Source organism: Penicillium daleae (genome assembly GCF_028827525.1).
Source record: "Penicillium daleae strain IBT 16125 chromosome Unknown utg000007l_segment0_segment0, whole genome shotgun sequence".
NCBI classification, from domain to species: Eukaryota; Fungi; Ascomycota; class Eurotiomycetes; order Eurotiales; family Aspergillaceae; genus Penicillium; species Penicillium daleae.
In genome coordinates this window covers 1570709-1587392 of record NW_026623155.1, presented here as the reverse complement: position 1 = coordinate 1587392, position 16684 = coordinate 1570709, and the positions used below count along the sequence as shown (strand labels likewise).

The window sequence follows — 16684 nt, the reverse complement described above, 5'->3', positions numbered from 1 at the left end:
ATAGAAAGAATTCCATTCTCGGGAATAAGCTTAACAAAACACAGGCATTAGGACCTAAAGGTAAAGAAACAGATCATTGCAGTCGTCTACTTGAATACTTTCTTTGAAGCGCCCCCTTCCCTTCCCATTTACTCGACCGTGACGGACTTGGCCAGGTTACGAGGGAAGTCGACGTTCAAGCCTTCGCCAACAGCCAGCCAGTAGGAGATCAGCTGCAGCGGAATGACGTTCAACAGACCCTGGAGGCAGTCCACGGTCTTGGGAACGACAATCTTCTCGGTCTGGGCAGAGGAGAACTCGGGGTCATCCTCGTTGCAGATAACGATGGGGCGACCGCCACGGGCAATGACTGGAGAAAGAATTAGCGTATGCACAGGAATCATATGTTTTTTCGATATAGGGAAAATACTCACCCTGCTGGTAGGCGTTCAGGGACTTGGTGAACAGGTTGTCACGGGTGAGGATCATGATGATGGGCAGGTTCTCGTCAACAAGAGCCAGAACACCGTGCTTCAGCTCACCAGACATAACGGCCTCACAGTGGAGGTACGAAATCTCCTTAATCTTGAGGGCACCTGAAAACAAAACAATCAATTAGCAACTCATCACATGATGACACATGACAAACGTCAAAGACTTACCCTCAAGGGCGGTGGGGAACTGAGCACCACGACCCAGCAGGAGCAGACTCTTCTGGTCCTTGAAGAACTTGGCGCACATCTCCTTGATGGGCTCGTTGAGCTTCAGGATCTGGCGGAACTGGTCCGAGACCTTGCCCAGACCCTCAACGATCTCCTCGCGGCGCTTCTGCTTCGAGGCACGGTCCTCGCTCAGAGACAGAGCGAACATGACCATGGCAACGAACTGGGAGGTGTAGGCCTTGGTGGAGGCAACACCAATCTCGGGACCGGCGTTGATGTGGACACCGCAGTGGGTGAGGAGAGAAATGGAGGAGCCGACAACGTTGACGATACCAACGGTCAGCGCACCACGCTCCAGACAGTAGCGGAGGGCCATGAGCGAGTCCGCAGTCTCACCAGACTGAGAAACGAACACGCAGGTGTCGTCACGGAAGACAGGGGCCTGACGATCCAGGAAATCGGAGGCCAGCTCCACGGCAATGGGGATCTCGGTCAACTCCTCAAAGACACCACGCACAGCCATGCAGGAGTGGTAGCTGGTACCGCAGGCGATGAAAATGAGACGACGGCACCGGCGAATGGTGGAGATATATTGACGGAGACCACCCAGGGTGACCTTCTTGTTAACGGCGTCCAGACGACCACGCATGGTGTTGACGACGGACTCGGGCTGCTCGAAGATCTCCTTCTGCATGAAGTGGTCGAACTTGCCCTTCATGATCTCCTGGAGCTCCAGCTCGATGGTCTGGATAGCACGGACGTTGGAGGTACCGTCATCCTTGGTCAGACGGTGGATGTTCAGCTGACCCTCGTGGATGTGCGCAATGTCGTCGTCCTCGAGGTAGAGAACCTTCTTGGTGTGCTCGACGATGGCCGAGGGGTCGGAGGAGAGGAAGAACTCGGCCGGCTGGGGGATGCCGTCGTCAGACAAGAAGGCGCGCGACTGGGAACGGTGCAGCAGCGACTTGTCAGGAGGGGCCAAAAGGCTGGTGGCAGACTTCTTGAGGGCGACATTCTGGGAGGCCTGCTCCGCGGGAAGAGCACCGTCTTCCGAGAATTCGACATCAACAAAGTCCACCTTCATCTTCTTGGAAGTCCGCACACCGATGACCAGAGGCGAACCCTTACGGGCGGCAATGACCTCGTGGGGGTAGTGAACGGACTTGAGGAGCAGGCCGAAGGCACCCTCCAGCTCCTTGATCACAGCCTTGGCCAGGACGGTGAACTCAATGTCGGGGTGCTGGTCATACAGGTACTTGGCCAGCTTGGCAATGCACTCGGTATCGGTCTCGGTCTCAAAGCGGAAGCCCTTGGTCTCCAGCAGAGCCTTCAATTCCTTGTAGTTGGTGATAATACCATTGTGGACCACGGCGAACTCCCAAGAGGGGTCAGATCTGTGAACAAGGGGGGTAGATGCATTAGCTCGAAACTCTCTTGTTTTATCCCTTCATTCGCCTGGTTTTTTGGACTCCCAGCGAGGAATTCGTTTGAAATGGGAGGCCAGCTGGGTATTTCCTTCTCTGGCAGGGAATTGGCTTACCGGTGGGGGTGGCAGTTCTGGCGGGAAGGGGTGCCGTGGGTGGCCCAGCGGGTGTGAGAAATACCAGCGTGAGACTCGAAGGTCTTGGTCATGTCGGGCTTGGTCTCGGCAATGAGCTCGCGGAGCTTAGCGACCTTACCAACTTCCTTGAATGCCTGCACCTCGTTCTTCTTGTCACCATCAACCGCCATACCGGCCGAATCGTAGCCGCGGTACTCCAGTCTGGAGAGGCCTAAGTGGTTGTTGTTTCAGATTAGCAGCGATTCCCCACTCTGGGGGGCGAGGAACACGGTGTTGAGAAGACGTACCATTAAGCAGAGTGTCAATGATGAACTGGCGGTCCCGCTCGACCAGGTAGTTGATGTAGCCAAAGATTCCACTAGACAGGGGAAAAAAGATGTAAGCACCACTTGATTGCCAGGTTGGAGGGACGGAGGGGGAGGAGAGGGGAAGGCGCCACTTACCACATGATGGGCAGTATTAAACAAAAGGATGAGACAAGCGATTGAAGTAGTTGGGAGAAGAAGAGGGTTATTGGAGAGAGAGTAGGTTGTTTGGAGGAGGGAGGGGGGGGGATAACGAAGGCAGGAGGAGAGAGAGAGAAGAGGAAAATGACGAAGATGCACGAAGCAGCGAGAGGCTGAATCGTATTTATAGAGGGGAAGGTAAACTGGAGGAAAGGGAGGGGTGTGGATCGGACACGATCTCAAGTGCCCACCGCCCGGTTGCTCCTCTCCTCATAATACTCATAAATAATAATCATAATAATAGATTATTCCTAACCAAACAACACACGCAAAATCATATTTCATCAGAATTTCCCGAATATTCAATTGGTGATGCTCTCGACAAGTCCAATGTTTACTTTATTCTTAGCTCTTGTTTTCCCCCGACTCTCGCTTTGTTTTTTTCCCCTGGACCTGTCAGGTTAGAACCTAGGTTCTATGCACCGTGTCCCTAGGTTTTTTTTTTTCTCTCTTTCAGTCCCAAGTCCCAAGTCCCAAGTCGGTCCCAGCTGCCGGGCCAATGTGTCAGCCCCGTAGCGATCCTGTCTCACCTCTTCTCGCCTTCCATGGCTGGAGGTTCAAAGAAGAGGGGCCTTCTGGCAGGGACCGAGCCTATAGGAGCACCGCTGGCCTCAGGTACCCACTTTTTCTCTTGGTTGCTGAGAGTAAAAATAATCTTCCCACCATAAGAAGGGAAATAATTATAGTTATTCAGAATGATGACTAGAGGCTTGAAGGATCATGGACTCAAAACAGGCTACGTATGCCTTTGCACAGTATCATGATTATTATCGCGATCGCTGGAGTCGCCATACGGAGAACACCGTACCCAGATGTCTTTTCCTGTAGCTCGGAGATCTCAATTGGGCAATAACGGCCACCTTGAAAACAATCCTCAACCTCTCCAGCTATTAACATTATTCGACTGATTATTATATTATTAACGTGCGGACTAAGATGTACTAATGAACCCAGATTCCCCGTAGTTCCCTTTCTACGCTAGTTATAGTGTAAGACCACCCCTTTCCATGTTTATTCCAACAGACTGTACTGTCGAGTAGCCATCGCCATTCTTTACCTCCGATATAGCACCTTTCGAGTGGTGGCTTCACCTAGGAAGCTGGTGGCGACGAACCAGAGGTCATCGCATGTCAGAGATCCCTGCAGGAGGCTGCTGTTGTGGAGTCTCGGTCGTCCCGCACCATATACGTGATCCTACTCCTCTTCCATACTGGACGGGGCCAAAACACATGCATAGCTCGTCTCTTCTTCCCCTTAACAGATGCAGCAGACTAGTTGGCACCCACTCACAGACGAGTAGATTAGGGAAGAGACAATGTTTATTTTTACCGTGGGGGGCATTCTCGGACGCCGACCCGTTCCCGTTCCCACCGGGTCTCACAATCCGAGTGCCAAACTATCGACTTTCGGATGCTATTTTTGTTCTCCTCGGCTTCTGCTCAGCCACAGCCCTCATACCGTTGGCCCCCCTACTTTTCCAGGCACCGTTCGGCATTACATACCTCTTCTTCAGCCTTACTTGGACCTCCATTGAAGATCTTTACGGATTTTTGCCCCATCCAATAAGCTGGATGGGGAATGCCCCTGTGTCTACGAGTATGTATCTATGCACCATTGCCACAAAGTGCCAACGGGGTGGTCATGGCCTGACCGCTAAGGCATGTATCCTCCGTATGGTCTGCATCACAAGCTCTTCCTTACAGATGCAGCAGTTGCCCGTACCTGCTGCGGATGCGCTGAATTGGTACACAGATCATGCACTGGATGCTTAGCCGGTGGGAAGTCTTTTTGTAATGTGATGAATGCTCTTAGCGAACTTCTAGACGTTATCTCAATCAAACAAAGAGGGAAGAACAAACCTAAATCTAGTTGCCAGAATCTTGGGAAGAATGAATTGGCCTGCTCATACTTGTAAGGAGAACCGGAACAAATGTTGATGGATGTGACATACCGCCTAAAAATCTACATAATCTACATAATCTTCAAATTCTAGAGAGGTGTTCTCTGGATGGCCTGCCCGGTAGGCTGTAATTTGCTTAGCTAATAGTTGATATCACCTGACATCTAGCCCCAGACACAAAAGGCCGAGTCCCCACTCTTCTCACCGCCCTCCTTTCGTTCTCCTCACCGCCTACTATTTTCGCTCAGACGCTCCCCTGCAAAACTCGCTTTCGCGTTGCATTAATTGTCCCTTCCACGGGTTCCTGGGCAAAAGTCGATTCCCTCTTGCTGTCCTTGTCCCTTTCCTCCCCCTTCCTCCCTTTCTCGACCTCGTCTATACTGGGCTGGGGATCTGTCTGCCAGTCTCTTGGGTTCACAACAAAACCCCAGGCTCGAGGATGCTGCCTGGTCGTCGCGAGGCCGTCTTGGGTGTGTAGCCACATCTCACATCATGTCACGCGCCTCGGCCGGGTTTGCGGACTTTTTTCCCACCGCGCCATCGGTTCTATCGCAGAAGCGCGTCAAGGTTCGAGATCGGCGAGGCAAAAGTTGCGATGGTGAGACCCAGCCGTCCGATCTCCGAACGCCCACCGCGCCCAGTGCATCTGCGACGGGTGGGGTACCCAAAGACCCTGCGGTGGAAGGAGATATCACTCAATCTTCATCCAGCGCGGCGGCAGGAGGCCCAGTAACGACGCTGAGCCATACGGAGCTCAATGGGACCCTGCCGCCAGCTATCACCGACTCTCATCCTCCATCTCATCTCGACACCCTCACACCCCTCACCCACCCAGAATCCTCCCCACCGCGCAAAGCAACTGGCTCCCCCAAGATCGCGGGCAAGAACTCTCCAGTCATTCCCCTCCATTCAAAGACAGAACCTCCCAAGTCGTCCGTGACCCCCATTCACACACCGCCGACTCCCCAATCGCAAACCCGCCAGGAGATCGTGGTCAAAGGCCGTAAAGTCGTGTATGATCCCGATCTGGACAAGCGGCCATCCAAGGAGAAGCGCCGCAAGCCTGAGTACGTCGATATCGTTGCGAATGGCCAAAGCGCTCCTCCTGATCCCCGCCTGGCAATTCCTAACTACTCGCGTGGGTCGGCTTGTAAGCAAAAGACCAAATATCGGCCGGCGCCATATACCTTGAAGCAATGGCCGTACGATCCCGCGACAAGCATTGGACCCGGTCCTCCAGTGCAGGTCGTCGTGACTGGCTTTGACCCGCTCACTCCCGTCGCTCCCATCAGTGCGCTCTTCTCCAGCTTCGGCGAAATTGCAGAGATCAATAACAGGACAGATCCGATCACTGGCCGGTTTCTGGGGATTTGCTCGATCAAATACAAAGATAGTGCTTCGTTTCGCGGCCGTGGTCCTATCTCGGCTTCGAGCGCAGCGAAGCGCGCATATCTCGAATGTAAGAAGGAGCAGCGTATTGGCACTCGTCGGATCCGGGTCGAGTTAGATCGGGACGGGATTGTGTCGGAGCGCATGGCCTCGAAAATGATCGAGTCGCAACGACAGGCCTCCAAATCCGCCTCTGTCGCAGCGGCAGCTGCAGAGTCCAAATCCGCCGAGCTTCTAGCCAAGAAGAATGAACCTCCTCCAACCGCGCCCAAAGGTCCCTCCGGTCGATCCGCCATGCGGCCCGGGCTGGTTATCCCGGAAGGACCTCGTGCATGTCTTCGCCCTCCTTCCGTACAATCTCTGGTCGAGGAAACTCCGATCCTCAGCCAGATCAAGCGCGAACCTTACATCTTCATTGCTCATTGCTATGTCCCAGTTCTCAGCACTACGGTCCCCCACCTGAAGAAACGATTAAAGCTCTTTGACTACAAGTCCATTCGTTGCGATAAAACAGGGTATTATGTTATATTTCACAATTCTCGCGCGGGCGAGCAGGAAACGGAGAGATGCTTCCGTCTATGCCACATGCAACCCCTCTTCACCTATATCATGAACATGGAAAGTCAGCCCTACGGAAATCCCAACTACGTGCGCAGTCCGAGTCCCGAACGCCTCCGTGCCGAACAAAGACAACAGGTTGAGGAGGAGAGAGCCAGGAAGGAGGCCGAGCTGGATGCGGAGGAAGAAAAGAAACAGCGTGCCTTGGATCTGGATCCTTGTCGAGAAGTTTTGGCGGTCATCATTCGGGATCTTCGAGACAAGCTCCTTGAGGATGTCAAGTCCCGCATTGCTGCGCCGACTCTGTACGACTACCTCGACCCCAGTCGCCATGCAGCCAGACGGGAAAGATTGGGGATCCCAGGTCCAGAGGGCACCAAGCGGCCAGCTTTCCGAATCGGCGTGGATAGTTCTGCAGGTACCCCGGACTCTCGATCTGAATTATCCAGTCACCGAGACCCGCTTCGCTTCTCGAATCTTAACGTGTTGGCTTTGCCACGTATTCGTAAGGCTCAGGGCCTCGATCGTGGAGGCGCAGCCTTTGTGGACGAACGGCGCCGACAGCCTCTGCGGCCGAGAGAAGTTCGCCCACTCTATCATCGGTTACAGCAATTGCATGATGATGAAGACTCGGACGATGATCAGCGGACTCCTCTCACGAGATACACGGAAGAGAGAAGTAGTCGCCCGCCCAGCCGTGCAACTTCCGTCTCTTCTGTGGATCAGGATGAAGAGTATCAATCAGACATTTTAGAGTCCCTTGACGAAGGTGGAACTACAACCGCAGATGACGCCTTGCTTGAGGGTGAATCACTCTCGCCCACTTCGCGGAAGAGAAAGCGGTTGGCAGGGGATCTTGATGCTCGCAAACGACAACGGCAGGATGATGAACTCTTCAGCATCGGACCCTCAGAAGGGACGGTTGAGGATGGACATCCGGAGCCCCCGACCGGCATTGATGCTGATCTCATCGAAGGCAAAGGAGAGGCCGTCGATTCTCGCGATGAAATTCCGGAGAAGTTGTCAGCAGACCAATACTCGAGCTCGTCTCTGGCAAGGGTATCGTGCCAGATGATCTTGCTGTTGGCGAGCCATGGGAGACCGAGGTTCTTGAAAAGCCAAAGACTGAAATCGAATGGGGCGTGTCTCATCATGAGCCACGTGCCACAGTGGAGGACGATGAGTCTATCATCCTGGATCTGGATGGTTGGCAACAACTGATCAAGGATGACGAAGACATCCAATTCCTCCGGGAAATCTTGCTCAACCACTCTGCTTCCAGTCTTGGTGATCTTAGCGCCTGGGCATGGCGGCAGAAGGAGATCAAGGCTCTCAATCAAGTGGAGGCGAAGGGACCCACTCGCGAGGTTATCGGTATCGCAGGCTATTATGTACCCAATGCAACCGGTGCTGCGCGAACGGAAGGCCGAAAGAGAATCATGGAGGCCGAAAAGTCCAAGTATCTCCCTCATCGGATCAAGGTCCAAAAAGCTCGAGAGGAGCGCGAGGCCTTAGCCAAGGCCGATCCCCAGGCCGCCGCAGCCGAGGCAGCCAGAATTGCAGCTGCCAAAGTTATTTCCAAGTCTTCGTCCCGGTCAACCCGTGTCAACAATCGCCGACTCATTGCCGATATCAATGCCCAGAAGCAAGCTCTGCCCACTTCTAGTGGCGAAGGTGATGTTCTACGCTTCAATCAGCTTAAGAAGCGAAAGAAGCCTGTACGATTTGCTCGATCCGCCATTCACAACTGGGGATTGTATGCAGAGGAGAACATCACTGCCAACGACATGATCATTGAATACGTTGGCGAGAAAGTGCGCCAGCAAGTGGCAGATATGCGCGAACGCCGGTATCTCAAGAGCGGAATTGGTAGTAGTTATTTGTTCCGTATCGACGAGAATACGGTCATCGACGCGACTAAGCGAGGTGGAATTGCGCGGTTCATCAATCACAGCTGCACGCCTAACTGCACTGCCAAGATCATCAAGGTTGACGGCAGTAAGCGTATTGTGATTTACGCGCTCCGGGACATTGAACGAGGTACGTGTACAGACGAGTTGAGATGTCATTCAGGACCTCCTGGGTCTTCCCCACAGAAACATTTGGCTAATCAATATTTACTCTACAGACGAGGAACTCACGTACGATTACAAATTCGAGCGCGAATGGGACAGTGACGATCGCATTCCTTGTCTCTGCGGCTCAACCGGCTGCAAGGGTTTCCTCAACTAAGGCGCTACCACTGCCACTCCACTGCGTCTGCCGCCATTGCTACCACCCTTTTTTTACCCGCTGAACCCTACACTTCATCTTCATCTATACAATTTTTTTTTTCCTTTTCCTTTTCTCATCCTCCTCGGACGGCGTTGAAAAACCTGGTTGGGCGTTTCAGAGAGCGGGAGCATTCAAGGCCTGTATGATTGGGAATCGTGATTTCCAGCGCTACAGCCCTCATGTACAATATGTCAAAATTCCACAATTTCTTGCCAGCTTTGAGGCCTACCTCGGTAACTAGTAGAACACGCCAATCGCGATAGTCATGTGTTTTTCTCTCCTCGCTCCCGTCATGCCTTGAATATGGTGGAAAATTCCATTGCGCTCTTGATAGCTTTTTCCGTTCTAGAAATTCGTCCGCGCATTGGAATGAGTGTGGCCAATTGCATTGAATGGGTATTGAATTGACTGGGATATAGCGGACATAACAAGAAAATATCGAGAAAGGTATAATGTCAAAATAAAAGGAGCATTGGGTTGATCAAATAAGACGTCACTTTTCAGACTGTATATAAAAAATCGGCATCAGCCTCGTCCATATTCCAAACATTCAATTGTTCACAACAAGAAGGGGGAAAAGAACATACCCAAATGACTCGGCAGCAAGAAATTAGCGATCCCCTCCTTGATAACATACTGATGTCCGCAATTCCCACAAACCAATTTCCCCTCGATAACGTGCGTCTCCAGTAGTAACCGGTGTAGATCCTTCAAGGTCTGTTCTTCGTTCAGTGCATCGCCTTCGGGTTTTGTCTCTGGGAGGGCAGGAAAGCCGAGCTATAATTCGATGTAATTGTCAGCCACGTTTTCTTTTGAAGGATCCGAAGGCATTGGCGACGGCGACGGCGCTGGCGCTGGCTATGTGTAGGGTTGAAACTGTCGTACCTCGTTGGCGGTAACCCGGAGACTATCCCAGTCAACGCGGGGCAGCACGTTGCGGATGAATTCTGGCTGGAAGTCCAATTCCTGTTGCTCGAGCTCGGCGTCGTGGAAGTGGAGGGGGAACGAGGCGGCGGAGGTTTTGCATTCCTTAACGGCGCAGGTGACAAAGTTGGCTGTGATAACCTTCATGGTGGGATGTGGTGGTGGTGCGGAAGTGAAGTGGGAGGTGGCGGAGGAGGAAGGCGTGTAGAGGTGTTGTATGATTGGGGCTGTAGAATTTGTTGATTTGAACAGCCGGGAAATTGATTGCTCGATTTTGATCCCTGCTTCGGCGCTAGGTGTTTTTCAGATGAGAGAATTGGTTGCTTTGCGCATTCGATATGAATTACAAAAAAAAACCCGCGGAGCCCCACGTCATGTGATCTGTTATCGATAAGGCGAGTGATGCATACAAGAAGCTACATGGATAGGCGAGTTGGAATTACACGGATGAAAATAGACACGTAGTCTTTGGATTCGTTTGCAATTAATACTAGGCAATTCAAGTGTTTATTCTGGGGTAATTGATGTCAATGGACGGGTTGTCGATGCAAGGTGGGCAAAGAATATTTAAGTCAGTACATAAGCATGACCTTCAGAGTAAGGAAGGGCCTTGATCATTAGTGTTACGAGTAGATTGCCTGCAGTAAGAGTCATCTTGAGATGTTCAACACGGGTTGTATATTAGAATTGTGATCCTTGTTGGGAATGAGAGCAATGTTGAGAAAGTCAAGAAAACTGGCAACGGGGAGACAAACCGGGCTTTTGAGGGCCAGTAGTTCCCATCCATGCCTTCTCCAAGTGTTCCATCTTATGGGTATCATCATTTAATCAGCACCTCTAGCATATCGAGGTCGGCGATATCATTATCACCCAGACAAGTATCTGGCTCAAGTCGGTCACCATCAAAGACAAGATGTACCGTCTTATCCGCAGGTATATTCTGCTTTTCTCGAAAAGCCGCTATCACCTTCGACACCAAGGTCTTGGGTCGGGCTTTGATCTTAAAGTCATTCAGCCCGGGGCTTTTCAGAAGTAACTTCATCTGCTCGTTCTCCGGATCCTCTTTCGGACTGGGTGGAGCGGGCGATGCACCTGGTCCGCTGACATCTGGAGAAGGACCACGGCGATTCATCAACTCTGGATCCTTGCTGATTGCCTCCAAGTGGATCTTAAGCTCAGCCTTTTCAGCTTCGGGTTCATCATCTAGATCCAAAAAGCTCCTCTTTTCTTTTTGTTTCTTCATGTCGAATCTTCTACAGGTTGTCACGTCAAACACCCTGACGCCATTCCAGTAGAGTTCAATGGATGCCGTTTCGCTTTCGGTAAATCCTTGCCGCTCGCACCATGCTAGACGAGCATCTTTCAGGGATTGAGTCATCATACGTTGGACAATCAGTGGCTTGGTGTTTGGGATTTCGGATGTTATAAGGATATGCACTCTTTTGTCGTCCGCAGGAGGAGGAGGAGTGGGCGAAGGTTTCGCGGGATGATATTTGGTTCCGGCAGCTAAATATCTTGAAGGAGTATCACCGCTCGTTTCTCCAGAGTCCGAGTCAATTATTATCTCGGTTCTTTGCACGCTGACGTCTGGAACATGGTGTGAGGAGGAAATATTTGATCGGTCCGTATATTGGCTCTCCGTAGAGTCGACATGTGTAGAACTTGGTACGATCGTGGGGTTGGGCTCATCGTCATTAATATCGGGGTTCTCAGCTTGACTGCGCTCATCACTGGGAGATGAGGTGGCACGCCTACACTGTTCTTCAGCCTCGCTTTCGTTATCTGACTTGGGTGAGCTCGTAGCTTCGGACTTCTCATCCTCCGTCTCGGATTTCTCCTCATGTTCATCAGACTTCCGTGGTCGCTTTGATTTCCGACTCTCTTCAGCTGTCGTGGATGATGTGCTCTCTGCAAATTCAGCAGCGAGCTTTTGCTTCCTGTGCGCTTCACGGTTCGCGGCGACTATGTCGGAGTATGTTTGTCCAGATCGGCGGTAGAATTCGGTTCCCGAGTCATCCGTCTTGGTTGCCCATGCGGGCTTATTGAAGAAGGATCTCATCGTAGTTGAAAGAGATACTCGAGGTTGCAGTGCAACCGAGGGGCATCTGCAGGTAAAAGGGAAGACAAGAGGAATAAGAGTGCTTGCGATGGACCGTCAAGGGCCCGCTTTGTCGCGTTTGTAGGCGCCTTACCGCCTTCGGAATCTTATCTGCTTCACGACCAGCAACCACGAACATCCCCCGCTTCTTCTCCAAGCTCTACCAGGTATGTTGTCCCAGTGCCTCCATGCAAGCGGGTTTTACTGATCAGATCGAAATCTCCAGAAACCAAGGTTCTATCTCCCCGCGACGGTAGACCACAACTCAAAATGGAGAACGGCGCATCCTCAGAAGGAAAAGACCCCTCGGCCTTCCTCAGCGAGATCATCGGCGCCCCAGTGATCGTCAAGCTCAATTCCGGCGTGGTTTACAAGGGTATCGTCATCGTGGGGGGTTTGATTGTGGGTAGCTAGGCTAATGACTATATAGGCGAGCTGCAATCAGTCGACGGCTACATGAACATCGCCCTGGAGAAGACCGAGGAATACGTGAACGGAAAGCACCGTCGCAGCTACGGAGATGCCTTTGTTCGAGGAAACAATGGTGCGTATTGATATGAAACTTGGACCACACACAGTATTATCTGACATCTTTCGTTATGCCAGTCCTCTATATCTCTGCCGAATGAAGAGGCTCATTCGCAATGCCCTTTGCACCGCTGGCGTGATGTGGTATTCGAAAGTTGGCTTGGATCCGCTGTTTCTTGACCTCACCCTAAAATGTGGCCGGCGAACTGTTTTTTTTTCTGGAGCTTGGGTTCATTTTCCTCATGAGGATCTGCCAAACTAGACTGGCTCCTCTTCAACATATGCTACGCTGGCTGGTTTTCATGATCACTATTCCGCCCAGCCATGATGTTATGCATGATTTTCCTGCCTTAAGAAGCAGATACTTGGTGACGCGGTACAGAAATACCATATACTTCAAGCACCGAGCTGATCGATTCTTCATTGAGATGATTTAAACCAGGCGTGGCCCTGAGCTTAGCCTTTAATTGTTCCCTTGGTACAACACATCAGCAAAATTTACACAAGTATACCAGCCGGTATTCAAATGCTTGACGACAGTAGAAATTGGAAGACTACTGCCTCAGAAGTTATCATTTCAGTACCGTCCTATAATTTCAGTACCGTCCTATAAGGTTATACTCCCGTCGACCGAACCTTCCGGATTCTATTTGTAGCTATGCTGGAAATCCGTATACATTGATCGATACTAATTGCCTGGTTTCTCTTGAAGGGTGATATAGAAAACCTTCTGAAACTTAATTGTTCCTTAAAAGAAACCAGAGCTGAGGTCTTGTGGCAAGGCTGAAGTAAAAAATGCTTGGGATATATCACTTCAGGACATGCAGCCTCCACCTAACCACTTGTCAAAAAGATGTCATCAAACAAGCACGAAGCAGCCTTAGAGACCCTCCTTTTATACTTTCGATATCGCAAAGTGATACTACAAGAGGTCCTGCTGCACAGATTTTAACTTCCTTGTGTTCCTGTGATGGTGATTAAAAGAGTGTATGTACTTGCCGAAAGATGGATGTCAACGCCAGCCCATGGTAGATTCCAAAACACAATATCCCATCAGTCTATCCAAACGCTAAAAGGCTCAAGCAACGGAAAGATAACAAGAGAGCACATTATGTCTCAATACCGGTCAAGACGGTCGCTTGAACGGATGAGCCTCGGTACTCCTGCAACAAGAATTAGCACAGAACAGATACATGCAGGATTCAGACCTCTTACAGAACATATTCATCCAAGCTGACAAGGCTAGGTTCGGAAAAGATCATGTACAGATACTTGAGCGTCTCGGCAAGCCAGAAACTCTCCATCTTGTCGCTCATTTTCGGCAGGGGGTTGCGCACGTCTTCGATGGCTGAGTGGCCATACTTTGTGCGCGTTACCTTGTCGATGCTCTGGAACATGCGCCACGCCGCGTCCTGAAGCGACTTATCGCCCGTGATGCGATACATGATGAAGATAGACTCGATAGCCTCAGGTCTGAGAAGAATAGTCAATAAAATCGGATCAATTCGCACAACAAAAATGCATAGCGAAGGTCGTACCTGAGCTTGTATGTTGGATCTGAGATTCCGACAATTCCAGGTGGAAGCCCTTCCATCTCGACTTGTTTCTGCGCCCTCTCGAGATGTTCTCTCGAATGTATTGGCTGGCCGAGAACGTCTTCGTACCATTTACCGTCGTCCCAAGGACATTTCTCAATTTCCTTGCAGGGACTGACTTCCAGCGTCTCGGGCATGATTCCCGTTGGCATAGAGTCGTACGCCCAGATACATCCGTCCGTAAGACCCCGAGCAATCGCAATATCTTCTGTGCGATTGAAGATCTTCGAGGCTAAGCCAACGGTGCCACCCAAGAAGCACTTGAGGTGGTCTTGGATATACTGAACACCGTGGAGGGCTCCACCCTTCAACCCACGAACATTTGAAGTAAAAAGGATTTGCCTGTCCTCGTCCTTGGTCATCGCACGGAAGAGGAGCTTCTCCTTGATAGTCTCGATAGCATCTTCGTACATGTTGCGGTATTGGTCTGTCTGTCCGCCAAGCAGGATGTGCTCCTTGGGCAGGTACTCGTATGTTGAATCGGCAGAGCCGCCGAGCGAAAACTGGGTCCAGTCGAATGTCAGATCCTTTGCATTGACGTATACTGGCCACAGCCCGGGGATCCGGGTCTTTGATTGGCCTCTTTCTAGCTCATTTGTGATCCGTTGAACGGCATCGAAGTATTTTGGGTTTCCGGTTATTTGGGACAAACGAGTGAATTCCACGGTCAGAGAACCCAGCTCCGCCAGACTTGTATGGGTAGACGGCTCGATTTCTTCGCCTTGGGCAGATCTGCAGGAAGTTGATTAGTCTCAATAAATAGCGTATTTGTGATCATCGTCAGAGATCCTGTTTGAACATCGACGTACTTGGACCAGTCCCACCGCATTTGGGGCATCCGATTATGCGTGTCAAACGCATTGAAAATCATATCACCCAACTCCTCAGCTTTCTTGAGTAGAATTGGGTGCTTGCCATTACTCAGATCGTGAGCAGCCAAGAAGCCGCCCATATATCTGATAATAATTTCGAAGACATTCACCTCCTTGCTGCGGGTGGTCGTGAAGTCGATTTGATCTAAAGCGTCCAGGGCCAAATCGAGTTCATCGTCCAGGCCCATAATGATCAGTGCGTCTAGAGAATCCACCAGGGTAGCACCCCACCCGCTGAACGAGTCCTGATAACCCCCGGTCTGGGGTGAGACCTCGTCTCGCATCCAGGCATGGTCTTTGTAGCCGTTCCATGAGTGCATGAAAGCCTCCTTTATGACCTTTTGTTTCTTGACTCTTGCCTTGCGCTCGGCTCTAGACTCTGGTGGAAAGTCATGTTGAATTTTGGGAATTGAAGATGGCGATGTCGGTAAAGGAATGTATGAGGTGATGGGGTACCTCTCAGTAGCTGAGTTTAAGTGGATTGTGTCTTGCGCAACAAGAGTATTTAGCTGTATGGGAGCTGGTCTCGGGTGCTTATGCTGCCAGGCATGAAGTCGACTAAGCGGTAACCAGACTAGAAAGAAATATGCGGCGATGAGGAGGAATACTGTTGTTGATAGAGAGCGGCCTTTGCGATTGGAGATCATAATGCAGGTGCTCCTGCAAAACAAGGACCCTGTTCAAGGGGAAACACAATTTGATAGATTCGAGAAGGAGTGACGCTCATAGAGGAATTGGTTATGCAATAAAGGAAAGACTAAGCCATTGACAGCTTGGGAAGCAGCGAAAGAAAGACCAGCGAGAAACGACAGGAGAGGTCGACAAGCTATCGAACCTCATGGATGGATGTTCTGCCCCGGACAGGGTTTCAAGGAAGGGAGTGTTGTCAAGAGCCAGGGGTGATAATGGAGAGAGAAAGAAGTGCAACCATGTGGGACAATTACGTCAAACCCGCTCCTTTCCTGTCAAACGATCGTCGGAAAGTGAAAGGCTCCGATGATCACCAAGAGGACGAGCCTCTGATAAAACCTTCGACACGCGTCCATGGGGAAAGCTGGGATGCGACGAGCAAATTATCAGCTCATGATTGGAGAGATCTGGCATGCAAAGGGGCCGCAATGTGGCTCCCACAGAAGAAAATTATTGATGTGTTACCCGTTGAAGTAAGGGCGATGGCGTTCAGGGTCCAAGCATGTATTCTTAGCACTGGTTCTAGACTCAAGAGGATGAAAACACAAAATACAGGTTTGGACAGAGAGGGTGGGGGGATGTACAAGGTACTCGTTCCTTCTGAAGAATAACGTGGCAGTGTATGTACCAAGTACTAACTGCCCTGTCAGAGACACTTGGCTCCACCCGCCCCCTGAACTTGCCTCGATTCAGCCAGCTAGCTGCACCAAGCGATCGCCTCGAAGGTCCATTTTTATGATTAATTTTGTGGCGGAGCGCCTCAATGCGGGTCTTGATTGTTTTCTTTCTTAGTTGCTCAAAGTTTGACTCTATATGTGCGTGGTTGCTTCCTAGTCATGTCGTTCGATGAAAAACTATCTACTTGCATGGCTGATATCGTTGAGGTTCACATAATTACTAATGCTTGAAGCAATGGTATTCTAACAGTTCCAAGGAGTGAAAGGGGGATACCGTTGCCTAGCGCCAAGATGGGTCAAGCAATGAACACCAGCCGACCCTTGCCCAGACCCTCGGGCGATTGAAAGTGGGTGGATAATGACTGTGGTGAGAGGTTGAAACAAACTTTCAATATGAATCAGACTAGTCTTAGAGTGCCCGGAGAGCCTGACCGAAGGAAACGAGATACAATATTAGGGATGAAGCCGAAT

At 50.9% G+C, this 16684-nt stretch overlaps 6 protein-coding genes across 6 annotated transcripts; 2 read left to right on the top strand and 4 right to left on the bottom strand.

Moving 5' to 3' along the window:
* Positions 1-128: 128 nt before the first annotated feature.
* Positions 129-2650, bottom strand: gfa1 (glutamine--fructose-6-phosphate transaminase (isomerizing) GFA1; the record flags this gene model as incomplete). The annotated part of the gene is made up of 6 exons (XM_056911113.1): positions 129-349; positions 414-575; positions 642-2035; positions 2182-2413; positions 2490-2560; positions 2646-2650. 6 exons carry the CDS (start codon positions 2648-2650, stop codon positions 129-131), a joined length of 2085 nt encoding a protein of 694 aa, XP_056763939.1.
* Positions 2651-5100: 2450 nt separating this feature from the next.
* set1 (histone methyltransferase SET1) lies at positions 5101-8787 on the top strand (the record flags this gene model as incomplete). Its single annotated transcript, XM_056911112.1, has 3 exons — positions 5101-7545; positions 7614-8595; positions 8684-8787. The coding sequence occupies 3 exons, from the start codon at positions 5101-5103 to the stop codon at positions 8785-8787; spliced, it is 3531 nt and encodes a 1176-aa protein (XP_056763938.1).
* Positions 8788-9387: 600 nt separating this feature from the next.
* Positions 9388-9900, bottom strand: N7458_007729 (RNA methylation protein TRM112; the record flags this gene model as incomplete). Its single annotated transcript, XM_056911111.1, has 2 exons — positions 9388-9606; positions 9715-9900. 2 exons carry the CDS (start codon positions 9898-9900, stop codon positions 9388-9390), a joined length of 405 nt encoding a protein of 134 aa, XP_056763937.1.
* A 673-nt stretch (positions 9901-10573) lies between these two features.
* Positions 10574-11812, bottom strand: N7458_007728 (small ubiquitin-related modifier domain-containing protein; the record flags this gene model as incomplete). Its single annotated transcript, XM_056911110.1, has 1 exon — positions 10574-11812. The coding sequence occupies one exon, from the start codon at positions 11810-11812 to the stop codon at positions 10574-10576; it is 1239 nt and encodes a 412-aa protein (XP_056763936.1).
* A 309-nt stretch (positions 11813-12121) lies between these two features.
* On the top strand, positions 12122-12480 carry N7458_007727 (U4/U6-U5 snRNP complex subunit LSM6; the record flags this gene model as incomplete). The annotated part of the gene is made up of 3 exons (XM_056911109.1): positions 12122-12227; positions 12282-12395; positions 12458-12480. 3 exons carry the CDS (start codon positions 12122-12124, stop codon positions 12478-12480), a joined length of 243 nt encoding a protein of 80 aa, XP_056763935.1.
* A 1025-nt stretch (positions 12481-13505) lies between these two features.
* N7458_007726 (glycoside hydrolase family 47 protein) lies at positions 13506-15493 on the bottom strand (the record flags this gene model as incomplete). Its single annotated transcript, XM_056911108.1, has 4 exons — positions 13506-13542; positions 13595-13852; positions 13918-14706; positions 14784-15493. The coding sequence occupies 4 exons, from the start codon at positions 15491-15493 to the stop codon at positions 13506-13508; spliced, it is 1794 nt and encodes a 597-aa protein (XP_056763934.1).
* Between the last annotated feature and the right edge of the window lie 1191 nt (positions 15494-16684).